Source organism: Chelmon rostratus, chromosome 20 (genome assembly GCF_017976325.1).
Source record: "Chelmon rostratus isolate fCheRos1 chromosome 20, fCheRos1.pri, whole genome shotgun sequence".
Taxonomy (NCBI): Eukaryota; Metazoa; Chordata; class Actinopteri; order Chaetodontiformes; family Chaetodontidae; genus Chelmon; species Chelmon rostratus.
In genome coordinates, this window is record NC_055677.1 from 7,556,620 (window position 1) to 7,569,842 (window position 13,223).

General features: G+C 44.2%; 1 protein-coding gene across 1 annotated transcript; it reads left to right on the forward strand.

The window, feature by feature from the left end:
- The first annotated feature begins 456 nt into the window (after positions 1-456).
- Positions 457-13,025, forward strand: LOC121624017 (pneumococcal serine-rich repeat protein-like). The gene is made up of 10 exons (XM_041961604.1): positions 457-487; positions 1,211-7,631; positions 7,777-7,825; positions 8,084-8,165; positions 8,259-8,367; positions 8,739-8,870; positions 10,111-10,200; positions 10,988-11,131; positions 11,256-11,440; positions 11,538-13,025. The coding sequence occupies exons 2-10, from the start codon at positions 1,212-1,214 to the stop codon at positions 11,704-11,706; spliced, it is 7,380 nt and encodes a 2,459-aa protein (XP_041817538.1). The 5' UTR covers positions 457-487; position 1,211; the 3' UTR covers positions 11,707-13,025.
- The last annotated feature ends 198 nt before the right edge of the window (positions 13,026-13,223 follow it).

The window sequence follows — 13,223 nt, forward strand, 5'->3', positions numbered from 1 at the left end:
CCAGCTATACAAGAGATAAATAAATAGAAAAATAAGCAAAGGAAAGGTCACACACTCAACACTTTGCCACAATAGACCTGACATCATGATTATTCTGCTGGAAATAAAATGAGTATGGTTGATGGAACACAAGTGTTATATCCGTCTGTCAGTAAACTTGTATAAATTCTGTATATTCTGTATGTTGGCATGTATGTATTTTACGTACAGTCTATGGTTTGCCTTTTTTATCCTTTATACTGTTTATTCTTAACTTTTAACATTGTTAAGATCACATTTCCATCATAACGATGTCCATTTTGCCTGTCTCTGATAAATAAACGCAGTGATATACCTCACACACCCAAATCTCAAACACCTAAACTCGCCTCGATGTTGAGCGTGCCTGGAGGGCTGCTACGTCACATCCGCCGTTTCCCTCCGGAAGTACAGTTAATTTTTATTCACAGGAAAAAAAACAGCTGTTGTTGAAAAAGAAATCATCAAAGTGAGTTTCATTGGCGAGTGTCTTGCCTTTGTCTTTTCGCACACGTTGGTATCGTAAGAACTTATCTTTCCACTCTCTGTTCTGTCTGTCCGGCTGCTGTTTTTGCTGACTTGAGCAGCGAGTCTCGTTTCGCTCATTTGTTGCGAGTTGCCTGCTGCTAGCGTTAGCTCCCACCACTTCCAGCTAGCACCCTAGCCGCTGTTAGCTAGCTAACTGATCATTTCTGTTTGTGTCTGCACAACTCCTGGTGACAGCAATCTCTGTGGTCTGTCAGACAGTCGTTAGGATAATTCATGTAGATGGCGAATAAGTAAGTAAATGTAGATCGTACATTGCGTGACTCGTTAGCCACCTAGTTTAACTGCGATTTATCAGTGTTTATGTCCAGCGTTAGCCAGCCTTGTTGCTTGTTAGGAAAAGCAGGTAACAGCTGATGCATATGGGAAAGTACTATAGTTCGTAATAATATAACACATGTATTTAATGTGCTTATTACATATGGGCACAGATCAGTCACATCTGTCATGTCGTTTGAATACATGATCAATACATTTCACTAATGTTTGTCAACCTAAGGAAAGAGAAACTGCTGGAAGGATTGTTACCCCTGCTCCTAGCCAATTTTATTAAACAGTATTTTAAGGATAAAATTGAATCTGTGCTGTTATCCTGTCTTTATCATGCTTATTGTAATTACTTTATTTTTGTGTAATATTTTGACAGAATGCCAGCCCCAAAGAGAGGATCATCTCCTCATGATTCTCAGCCCAAGATGAAGAAGTTGGCTGAGGAGGATGGGGAGGCTCTACCTTCCAAAACTGCACCAGCCACCAATAATAGGTCCCTGAAAACAGGAAATATGCGAGACAAGACAGCAGCCCCACGGACTAAGAAAAAACTGTCTGCCTCAGTGGAAGGGGGAAATAAACCAGCCAAATCATCCAAACAGAGTTCCCCTTCCAAGGATTCCAGCAAACCCATTTCTGGCCCACCTGTCAAAAAAGCCAAGCTCCTGAAAGCCACAAGTGCCTCCTGCGGAGAAGCTCCGTCGCTGAAAGCTAACTCCAAAGCTTCCCTGAAGCGGACAGCCTCCACAGAGTCAGAAGATGAGTTGAGTAGTGATGGTAGTAAGACTGACCTCTTTAGAGAGAGGGATGATGGCGACAAGGCCCGCTGCATTAGAAAATATTCAAATCGAGTCAAAGCTAAGCGCAGGGCAGAAGAGTCTTCTTTTGACCCACAGGACACAAGCCAAGGGTCACCATCTGCACCTGCAGACACTATTCAGATGGACCACAATTACGGTAGATTTTCAGATTCGTCAAGTATTCAAACCTTAGGTGATGCCAATCAGGACGAGAACAATGAATCTGCAGAGTCTGTCACTGACCAAGAGAGCCAAGAAAGTTTAGTTCATGCAACACAAGCAGAGTTGAAGGAAACTTCAGTCTCTATAACAGGGGATGCAAAAGCTAGTGTTGAATGCACAGCTGAAAGTAAACATGAGGAATTTAAAAATGTAGAAAGCCAGAAGCTCATAGATAATGAAGCACTAGCAATATGTAGAGAAATATCAAACTCTGCCACTTCAACAGCAGCAGATAAGGGTTGCGTCACATGTGAGGCAGAGGAAAATGAAAAGGAGGACCTTGCAGAGTCCATCAAAAGCCAAAAGGATGTAGATAATGAAACACTAGCTTCGTTAGTAGAAACACTATGTTCTCGTACCATAGAGAAAAATCCAGGCTGTGAAGGTGAAGGACAGGCAGATGAAACGATGGACTCAGCTCGTATGAGTCAGACAGAGGTGAGCAGTGATATTGAAACTAAGGAGACCACAGAGTCTGTTTCTGAGGAGATAAGGCTGGATGTAGAATGTAAAGGTAAGGAAGAAGAGCGTATAGTGCGGGGACTGATTGAAGCAGGCAGTATCTCTGCAGGCTGTAGTGATGTAGGTACAGAAGATAAAGCATTGTCACACACATCTAACTCTGCAGCAGAAGGGATTCTGGTAGGAAGCAGTAATCCAGAGAGTCAAACTGAGGAAAATCTAACAACAGTTGACTCTGTTGGCAGTCCGGACACTCAAACAGACCTCAGTTTCAAAATTCGAGTCACTTTCAAAGAGGAATCAAAATCTGAACACCTGCAGGATCAAGTGAGCCATGAAGTGCCCGCTACAATTACCAACTCATGTGATGGTGTGAACAAAATAGTCAGCAAGTCTGAAGAAAAGCTTGAAGAAGGTGAAAGTAAAGAAGTTGAGTTACTGTCGACTCAGGCTGTTGCTGGCTCTGAGTCTTTAGCTGAGCTACATCTGAGCCAAGAGGTGATGGACAAGACGACTGACAGCCGTACTGAAATGACACCAGATTGTGAGGATGTTCACAAGCAAAATCAAAGTGAGGTGATCTCCGATGGTGTTACAGCCCCAGAGGGTCAGACGGACATACAGATGAAAGTAACGTCACAGCAGGGCTCTGACTCAACACTTAAAGAGGATATACAAAACCAGGAGAACCACAGCGTTACTGACCACACGACAGAGACACCTGTTCAAGTCAAAGAAAAGATGAACTTTGAATGTGCCACAGCACCAAACAGTCAAATCAAAATGGATACACAGCCTTCAGCAACATCAGAGCAGGAGATTCCGAATCAAGCCGTTACAGTGGAAATACAAAGCCAAAAGAGCCAGGAAGTCAGTGAATGTGCTACAGACATATCTACAGAATTTAATGAAGATCATGTGGTAAATTCTAACATGACAGAAAATGAAGACAAGGTGAACTTTGAATGCACCAGTGAGGCCGAGAGTCAAATCAAAATGGAAATGCAGACTGCGTTGACATCAGAGGTCTCTAATGAAGCACCTACAGTGGGAGAACAAAGCCAGAACAGACAGGAGTTCAGTAAACTTACCACAGACATATCTGCTGACGGTCATCAAGATATTAGGATTGAAAATCCTGAAATAATGGAAGATGAAGACAAGGTGCACTTTGAAAGTGCTAGCGGACCTCAGAGGCAGACTACAGTGACATCAGAGATTTCTCATCCTCAGTCTACAGAGGAAGTACAGAGCCAGGAGAGCCCAGAAGCAAGTGAACACATCACTGGCATGTCTACAGTGTGTACAGTCCAGAAACATCCACCCTCAGATTGTCAGAGCGCCGGCGATGAAGGCAGGGTTGAGGTGGACACGCAGGCTGCCACAGCATCTGAGGTGATTTCTAACATAGCAGCTACAGTAGAAACACCAGAAGTCCAGAAGAGCCAAGAAGTCACTGAACCCGCAACAGACATATCTGAAATAGTTCAAGAAGACCTAATGATTCAGACTTGTGAGAATAGTGGAAATGAAAACAAGGTTATCACAGAATGCTTCAGTGCAACTGAGAGTCGAAGAGAAATTGATTTGCAGGCAACAGCAACACCAGAGGAGATTCCTGATCCACCAGCTACAGTGGAAACACAAAAGCAGGCAGGCCAGGAGGTCAGTGAACTCACTGCAGACATTGAAGCACAAAAAGATTTTTTTGTTGCCAATACTGAGAGTAAAGATGACATGGATCAGGTCACCGCAGAATGCGTGGATGCTACTGAGAATCAAATGGAAGTGGATGCACAAGCAGCAGCTACACCGGAGGACATTTCTAACCTGCCATCTACAGTGGAAACACAAAGGCAGGGGAGCCAGGAGGTCAGTGAACTCAACGCAGAAGTTCAAAAAGATCCCGTGACTGCAAGTTGTGAGAGTAAGGTAGATGAAGACAAGCTTACAGCTGAATGTGTTGACGTTCTAGAGGCTCAAATAAATATGGAAACTACAACAACGGCAGAGGAGATTTGTAAAGCAGCACCTGCAACCGAGCAGCAAAGTCAGGGGATGGTGGAAGCCAATGAACCCAGTATGGCCTTATCAAATGAAATTCATAAACCACCTCCTATGGCTAATTCTGAAGGTAACGAAAACATGCAGACAGAGCATAGTGCTGAGCACAGCCAAGCTGATATTGAGCTAATAAGTGGATCAATAGAAAGAGTTGATACTGCCTTAGAAGAGGAAACTGGGAGGCAAGTGATTAATGAGGTCAAAGAAGAGGCTCCAATCATTTCCTCTGATAAGGCTGACAAAACAGTCAGTAATACTGAGAGACACGGAGTGGGAACTGGAGGCAATGAAGTAATAGTTTTTGTTTGTGGTCAATCTGACAACACTGATGTTGTAATCCAGGCATCAGAAGAGCAGATGAAGACAGTTAATCAGTCAGAGGTTGAGGTTAATGAAAACCAGGTAGTGTATGAGCCCATTAGTAGTCCAGAGAGTAATGATGAAAGAGAGATTTCTGCAGCATCAGAGGACCATGATATTGTGTCTTTACTGAACATACAGAGCACAGGCACCCAGCAGATGGAAGGAGATTCATCGACTAATGAAGAAAACAGAGATATTTGTACCCAGCCACTGGAAAACGAGGACATTATTCCACAAATGTGTGTCTCAGGCAGCAGAGAAGTTGAGACTGAAGTACGAGCCATCGGCGTGCCAGAGAGTTGTGTCCCTGCACAGTTGGACCAGAGTAACGTGAGTGTGGATGTGAAACAAGTTGCAGTGATCAGCTCGAGCGATGACATCAGCACGCCAGATGGTCAGTCAGAAGATGCAACAGAAAAAAGTGAAAGTAATGGCTACCCAGACTGCGCCAGTGCCACAGAGTTTTCTGAACAGGTGCAGGACGATACTGGACTTCAGGAGGCCACAGACCTCACTGTGGCAACAACTACAGCCCCCGCTATAGTTGAAATACCAGACAGTACATCTGAGGAGTTTGTGATCTTGGAGCCAGTCCCACAGAGTGAAATTCACTTTGATATTGTCACTCAAGCAGCGGCCGAATCAGGGTTATCGGTCTCTCTGTCAGAGCAGGTGAATCCAGACAGCGCGTTGGTAGGTGAAGTGGTAAGTGAAAGGATTTTAAATGGCTCCCAACAAACAGTCTTCCCTGAGGCAGAAGTGCAGCAATGTCAAACAACTGGCGATGTCAAAGATGCTAGAGTGACCAACTCGAGTGAGGTATTTGAACAGGAGACCAGGCTCGCAGCTGAGGAAGGTGTTGAAAGTGTTCAAAATTGTGACCATTGCCAGCAGCCAACAGTTGACATGATGGATGTTAATATCTCACAGATTGATGTAACAAGCTCTCATGCTCAAGTCACAAATGAAGACTGTAATGCAATGGTGATAGAGAATGCTGAGGCTAACTTGGATCTACAAGAAGTGCAGATTCTGGAGGATATAGAGATCGGTCGTGAGATCGTAGTAGCAGAGGAAGAGAATGAGGAAGATGGTGACATTAAAATAATAGAGAAACCCCAGGAAACACCTGAGGCAGTCCCTCCTAAGAAGTCAGAGGAAAAGGTTAATGAGAAAAATAAAGATGACACTTGTGGGACCAACTTGAAGCAAAACAGTACGGCTGAAATGACTGGAGATAAAAGCGGACAGGAAGCAGGAAAACCCAAGAAGCAAGAAATGAACACGCAGGCCAGAACCAAAGCCCGGCTGGCAGCTCTGGCTGAGCAAAAGGCTGCAGCGTCTAAGAGAACAGCAAACAGACAGCAGCTGAACCTCTTAGCCCTGTGTCAGGAAATCGCAGAGGACATTGCTACAGACAGCATGCTGTTGAAGAGGATAGAGGAAGAAAAGCAAGCGGCAGTGGCAGCGGCAGCAGCAGCAGCAGCAGCAGCGGCAGCAGCAGCCAACAGCGAAGCATGCAAGAAGGAAAGTCCACCTGTTAACACACAGGAGCCAGACACCGTTAATGTTGCGACTCCTGCTGGACCAGAAGGGTGCTCTGCTTCAGTGACCCCTGCTGAAGAGGAATCTACAGCCCAGCCCTCGACAGCTGACTCTGCTGAGGCTAAGCCTGCCGGAGAGGCTCCAAAGAGGCGTTTCTTCATCACACAGGTTTCAGTGCCGCTGAAAGCCCACGAGAAAAAGAAGCTGACGAGATATCAAAGACTAAGACAGGTTGAACTGCAGCGAGAGAAAATGTCTTGGGCACGTGTGAAGAAACTTAAATCTGACCAGGCAAGTCAGATGTTTTCAGACATCGATTGGCAAGTACCCCTGGCTGCATTATCTCCATTTTCAGCAAGTCCTGTGGCCACGGCTCCTCCACCTGCAGCTAGTCCATCTACATCACCTCTCCCAAGTCCTGCCTCAACCAGCAAGCCTCCAACGCCAAAAGCCGAAGTCCCCAAGGTTGACACACCAAAGGCTGAACCTAGTAAAACTGAGGCCACTGAGGTGGAAACCTCCAAAACTGAACCCGCTAAAAATGAAGCTGTCAAAACTGAACCCTCTAAACCAGAACCTGCCAAAACTGAAGCCCCTAAAACTGGGCCTCCTAAGACTGAAACCCGTGTATCTACTAGGCTAAGTAAGGCTCAAACTCCTAAAGCAACCCCTTCTCCAGGGCCTGCCCCAAAAGTGACCAGATCAGCATCCAAGAGGACCCTCCCAGCAGTGCCCCCTCCCATGCCTAATGGACTTAACGCTCAAAAACCAAAGCCTGTTGAGTACAAGCCATACAGGCCCAGGCCCAAGTATTCCTTTGACGACTTCGAACTAGATGATGACCCCTTACCAGTAACTCCAGCGAAGCCCGGCCCTCAGTCGAGGCCCACGCAGCTGACACGGCCCAACGTCCAGGCAAACCCTACAGCTCAACTTAAACCCACAGTTTCTCCACAGCTCTCCAACCAGGCGAGACTCAAAGCTCAGACCACACCTGCTGGACGGATCTCAGGTCAGTCAATTCCTGCCGTTGCTACAACAGCCCAGTCAAAGGCCACAGCAGCTGCAGCAGCCTCTTCAAAAGCTGTCCCTTCGGCTAAAGCCCAGTTAAAGTCTCCCGTTTTGACGACACCTCAGACAAAAGCTGTCTCAGCTCCAGGTCAGTCCAAGCCTGCTGCTTCTGCCGCACCTCAGTTAAAGCCAACTGGTAGCGGAGGCAAAGCGCAGCTGAAGCAGTCTACTTCAACAGCATCTCAGCCTGCTGGTTCAACCACATCTGCTTCTCCTGTTGTGCCTCAGAAAACTGCAAATCCAACTTTATCGCAAGATGGCAAATGCAAGGTAACTCGAGAGCAAATTATGCCATAATATGGGTCACAGACATCATTGTTGAATGAAGATGTTACTTATCCACTCTCTTGTTCTGGCTTAGGATACAGCAAGTCCACTTTCATCAGCTCCCACCTCTTCCCTTCCCTCTGAACAGGGCTCAAACGTGTCTGATGGCCTTCAGCAGTGTGAAGAAAAGCATGAAGGTATGTGTTTATTTCCATATGATTTATTTAAACTTCTGCCATGTTGTTGCAGCATAAACACAGGACTAATTCAGTTTTCAGGATATTTTAGCGAGCAGTTATTCTTATTTGCACCTTAAGCAGTTATTATTTGCACTGATACCACTGCATTATGAAATGTGAAAAACATCCCACTTTGTCTGACTACACCAATGCGGCTGTTAATTTCTGCTTGTACAAAATTGTCCCATTATATAAGAATCTTACGTTTTCCTCCAGTGACTGATGTCGACCCGTCTCCAGAGAATAAGACAGAAGCAGTCAAGCCAGCCGAGAAGACATCGGAAAAACCTTGTCAAGAGTGAGAAGAAGTTTCTCTCAAGTCTAAATCCGGCATGTTTTCCCCTTGTAGCAGCAGAAACCTGAAGTAAAGTGATGTGTATTTGTATCACAGCAGAGCAGCGAAGCCACAAGATGGCAGGACTCCTCTCTCTGATGCTTCTCTGCAAAAAGAAGTCAAGAAACTAAAGGAGGCTGACAAAGATGGCACCCAAACCATTATTGTGAGTGAATTCCTCTGTCCGCCTTTTTAAGTTGCAGGACTCCTGCGCACCTGAACCCTTCAGATTATGATTAATATTTTAGTGCATCTGTCTGTTATTCCACAGTGTATAGCAAGTAGTATACACCGATATAGCACATGAGTTAACTGACATGTTCACTTGTGCAGTATCAGTATGTACTACAGTGTCTATCTTATTTTATCTTAAACTTTAAACTACAGGTCAGACTTAACTTAGGGTTAGGGGTCATGTAAAGAAGTTGCAGAAGTTGAGGCCTTGTGAGATTCAGCATCTCTGAGGATAGCTGAAGAAATTCAAGTGTATATTTTGTTGGACGTTCGAAGTGATCTGGTGTGTTCTTCGTCTCGTAGGACGCAGGACAGAAGCACTTTGGAGCAGTGGCCTGCAGTGTGTGTGGGATGCTCTACTCTGCTGCCAACCCCGAAGATGAGTCTCAGCATTTACTCTTCCACAACCAGTTCATCAGCGCTGTCAAATACGTGGTGAGAGGAAGCTTCCTTAAATGACATCCATTATGTCTCTTGCCTGGCGTCTCACAATACTGACTCATCGGGGCAGTACACAGATGCATCCATGCACAAGGCTTTTTGTAAAAGGGAGCCTTCACACTGAGCATGTGTTGAGTTCTTTATTTGAACATTTGAGTGCTTAATATTTGTTCAGTTTAGTCCATTCGGACATGTGAGAACATGAACTTTGATGCATGCCAAACAACTGACCAAGGCTGCGGGTCTGACTGCAGTGTTGGACATTAAAGCCACGTTTCCACCAAGCAGTTCAGTTCATTACACATTAGAACAGTTATTTTTGCGTTTCTGTTGTCAAAAGTTGGAGAAGTACCCAATTCTGTCCCTCTTTTTCGTCACCTGTCTGTTAAGGTACCTTGCACACTGATCTGGTACTTTAAGCTGATGTTAAAACAGCGCAGACCACTGATTGGTCAGGCAGAATTGGAGCAACCAGAGTCATCTTGTCGTCTGCGCTCTGATGGAGGATTTCCCATCTCTCCTGTTTTTTTCTTTTTCAGCAGCATTTTGTTTTACTGCCTGCAGCCTTTTCTTAAAAACAAAGCTGTCTCCTTGTTGTAATAAACAACCACATCCAGAGAAGAAAGAACACAAAACATTCATTGTCCTTCATTGTGTTCCTGTTGTTGTAGCTCAGTGCATTATGTGTGCAAAGCGAGTGTGTGGTTGAGCAGGTGGCAGAAAAGTGACAGTGAGTGTGAGCGGAGGAGAGGAAAAGGTTAGCAGAACGTCAGTCAGCCTGGCAGTAAATGTACACTATAGGTGACAGTGTGTCAGCTGATAAATGCTGCAGCTTCTCAAAACCAAGAAAAGTCTCACCTGTTGTTTCCTGCTGGAAAAGTGAAGGGTGTTAGCCATGTTGCCCCGGTAACAACAACCACTCCAATGTTTTTACGAGTACTGTCTGCAGTGGAAATGCAAAACACGTCTGTGGTTTATGTACATGTGGGTGTGGGTAAGGTTACAATGGATTTGGATTCAAGGGTAGTATACCATAAGTGTTTGGCGGAAACGTGGCTCAAGACTGAGAGGATAATAGCGCCTGTTTAGGAAACAGCTGGAAGTTTGTGGCATACACTGCACGTATTAGTGTGAGTGGATGCCTCCTCACAGATTTCTGACTCTCAGACAATACCATTAAGGACAATAAAAAGATTCTCTCAAATAAACGCAACCTTTTTTTTTTTTTTTTCAGGGATGGAAAAAAGAGAGGATTCTGGCCGAGTACCCTGACGGCAAGATCATTCTCGTCCTGCCAGATGATCCCAAATATGCTCTGAAGAAGGTACAGAATGTTTACAGGGACTCACCTTTGACAGCGGTCTCTAAAAGAAAGTTGTTGTTTCTGCAGGAGTGGAGGGATAGAGGGTGTTTTATGCAGTCCGATTGTAAATTGGTGATCTTGGGGTGTTTAAATATAATTTAGTGGACTTTAAAGTTGCACAGGAAAACACTCAACATGATGGAGACGAGTGTCCTGTACTTTATGAAAATACAGGAAGTTCTGTGATTCATAAATGCATCACTGAGTGCATTTGCATGTGCGCACGTATCCAGTTTTTGAGTCGTAGCCTGTTTTGATCATATCCGGGATGTGGCCTTTACATGAAACCTGAAAAACCTGGTTAGTTCCATCTCTGTATACATGATCACAGTACCCTTTCAACGTCTCAACCACTCTGCTCTGCAGTATGTTCAGAAACCAGGATAAGGTGTTTACATGCCACAGTATCCTGGTTTTTATTCTAGTACTCCACGTACAACCTGATCATAAACCGGGTAGAGTGCATGCAAACTCACACATAAATGCAAAGCGAGTGTGTTTACATGCACACTAGTATCCAAGTTATAATTGGGATTTCGGAGTGCCCTGGATACTGTTATGATCATATTTACAGGAATATGAATAACCAGGTTTTCATGTTCCATGCAAAAGCTATATCCTGAATATAATCAAAAACAAGATAAGGCTCAAGACCAGGATACTGATTCACATTTAAACGCGCTCAAGTGTGAGTGACATCTTTGGATGGAGCAGCATATTATTTGCACAGTAACTGTTTGTTTCTCAGGTTGAGGAGATCAGGGAAGTGGTGGACAATGACCTCGGCTTCCAGCAGGTGGAGACCAAGTGTCCCTCTCAGACCAAGACCTTCCTCTTCATCTCTAATGACAAGAAGGTGGGCGGATGCCTTATAGCGGAGCACATACAAGAGGTAAGAGACTGCAGTATTGTATCAGCCCGAGGAGTGTTTGTCCTCACAGATGCATGTTTATCTTGTAAAAACAAATACGAACAACACACTGTGTTAATAAACTGAGGCTTGTGAATGCTCACAGGGGTACCGGGTGATCGAGGAGCCCGTACCGGAGGGTTCAGAGAGAGAGAAGGTGATGTTTGAACGTCAGAGAGCCTGGTGCTGCTCCACAACGCCGGAGCCAGCCATCTGTGGCATCAGCCGCATCTGGGTGGTCAGCATGATGCGACGCCAGGGCATCGCCTCGCGCATGCTCGAGTGCCTCAGGTCAGTGTGTCGCCAGAATACCCAGATGTAATATTATATCGCCTCCAAACTAATTGAACATAACTAACACTTTTTTTTTCTTTGTTTTGCTGCGCAGGAACAACTTCGTATACGGTTCGTACCTGAGCAAAGACGAGATCGCTTTCTCAGACCCCACTCCTGATGGGAAACTCTTTGCCACGCGATACTTTGGCACTTCTCAGTTTTTGGTTTATAACTTTGTGAGTGGAACACGCTCGTCCCAGCCCCAAACTGATGCAGTATGACAGCCTTCAGGAAAGGTAACAGCGGATTTAACGGAGACGCTCGCTGATCAACGGGACGCATGGTCACTTAACTGTGTCTGATGCAGAATCTGTATTTGCATAACGATTAAAAACAAACTGTAAAATTACTCCTTGGAGAGGAAACACATTGGTTTAAATCTCAGGATGAAAACAACAAGGTGTTGTTGAAAAATGTTATTAATTCACCCTTTAACCCCTCCCCGAATAGTATTTTGAAAAAAAAAGAGTATTTTCTTTATACATTTTTAAGTAAACAATTGGTTTTATTAGAAGTATGGAGTTTACATGCATGACCTGACAGCAATAGGAAACAAAGAGAATTTCATTGTTTTTCTTTTAATCCCTGAGAAGCCTAAGATCGACCAACCACATTAAATAACAGTTCTTTTAGATTTTTGTCCTCATTCGGTTTGAATGTTTTTTACTGACATGTAAACTATGTGTACATTGGGTTTTTTTTTTCATCATGTTCATCTCCTTACAGTTAACAGTGATGCTGTCATCGTCTCAAATTGTGTTACAGCGACGTTAAGGGTTCCTATGGGGCGGTTAAGGTTGATGTTTTTTTCCACGGGTCCTTGATTTCACCGTCACGTGACATTTCAAACGGATCATCTAAACCAAGTGTTTTAACCAGAGGGACTCATTTCAACAACCATATTGAACAGATGTGGGTTAGAACTGTAGCTTGGGCATTAATGGTGTGCTCTAGCTTTCTTAGATCACCTTGCCTGAAATGTTTAGTTTTCCAAGCTGAGCCATATACTGTACACCATTTAGCAGGGCATTGTAGCCTATACTGTATGAGTGATGTATTTTAATTTTACCAAGGCTGTCTATTGCTTTGTTTGTGCCTGAATGAATAATGTTGATTTGTTTTCCTTTGTTTTTCCTGGCCATACGTTATGGCTTTTTATTGAGTTAGCGTAGACTACCACCGTCCTATTTCTTAGTAACAACAAATTTAAATGTATATGAAATCATCATGTAGATTTATACATCCTATAACAAAATGTATAACGAAAGATGAGCAAGGTCGTCAGGCTCAGGTGTTAAATGGTATTTGAGTGATGGTAAGTGTCATCCTGGTTCAACCTTCATGATTGCAAACAGGAATATTTGCTCAGCGATCAACTCGAGGGCTTGCCTCTCTCAACACAGATTCACAGTATCATTGTAATCCAGCCCTTATTTTCTCCTCCTCCTCGTTGCTTTTAGAAAGACGTGTCTTGTAAGAAGAAGAACTTTTGATTTATACGAAGCTGTTATGTAAATATTTATTTAAATAATAAACTGTTTAAAACATTATTGCTTGCTCACTTTTCCTCATGAAAGAAACAACATGTGAGTGTGTGATTATGTGCTCTCTAAGCTTGGAAGCTTAATACAGACGCCTTAACTGCCCATGACCCTTTTCAGTCTTACATTGGTGTATTGGTCAGCAGTGCCATCTAGTGGACATTGCTGTTGTAAACATTTGTGTCTCAGTTATACTT

Coding starts and splice junctions, on each gene's coding strand:
- LOC121624017 (XM_041961604.1), top strand. CDS start 1,212: ATGCCAGCCCCAAAGAGAGGATCATCTCCTCATGATTCTCAGCCCAAG. Junction 7,826..8,083: donor GTGTGAAGAAAAGCATGAAG/GTATGTGTTTAT, acceptor GTTTTCCTCCAG/TGACTGATGTCGACCCGTCT. Junction 8,368..8,738: donor ATGGCACCCAAACCATTATT/GTGAGTGAATTC, acceptor TTCGTCTCGTAG/GACGCAGGACAGAAGCACTT.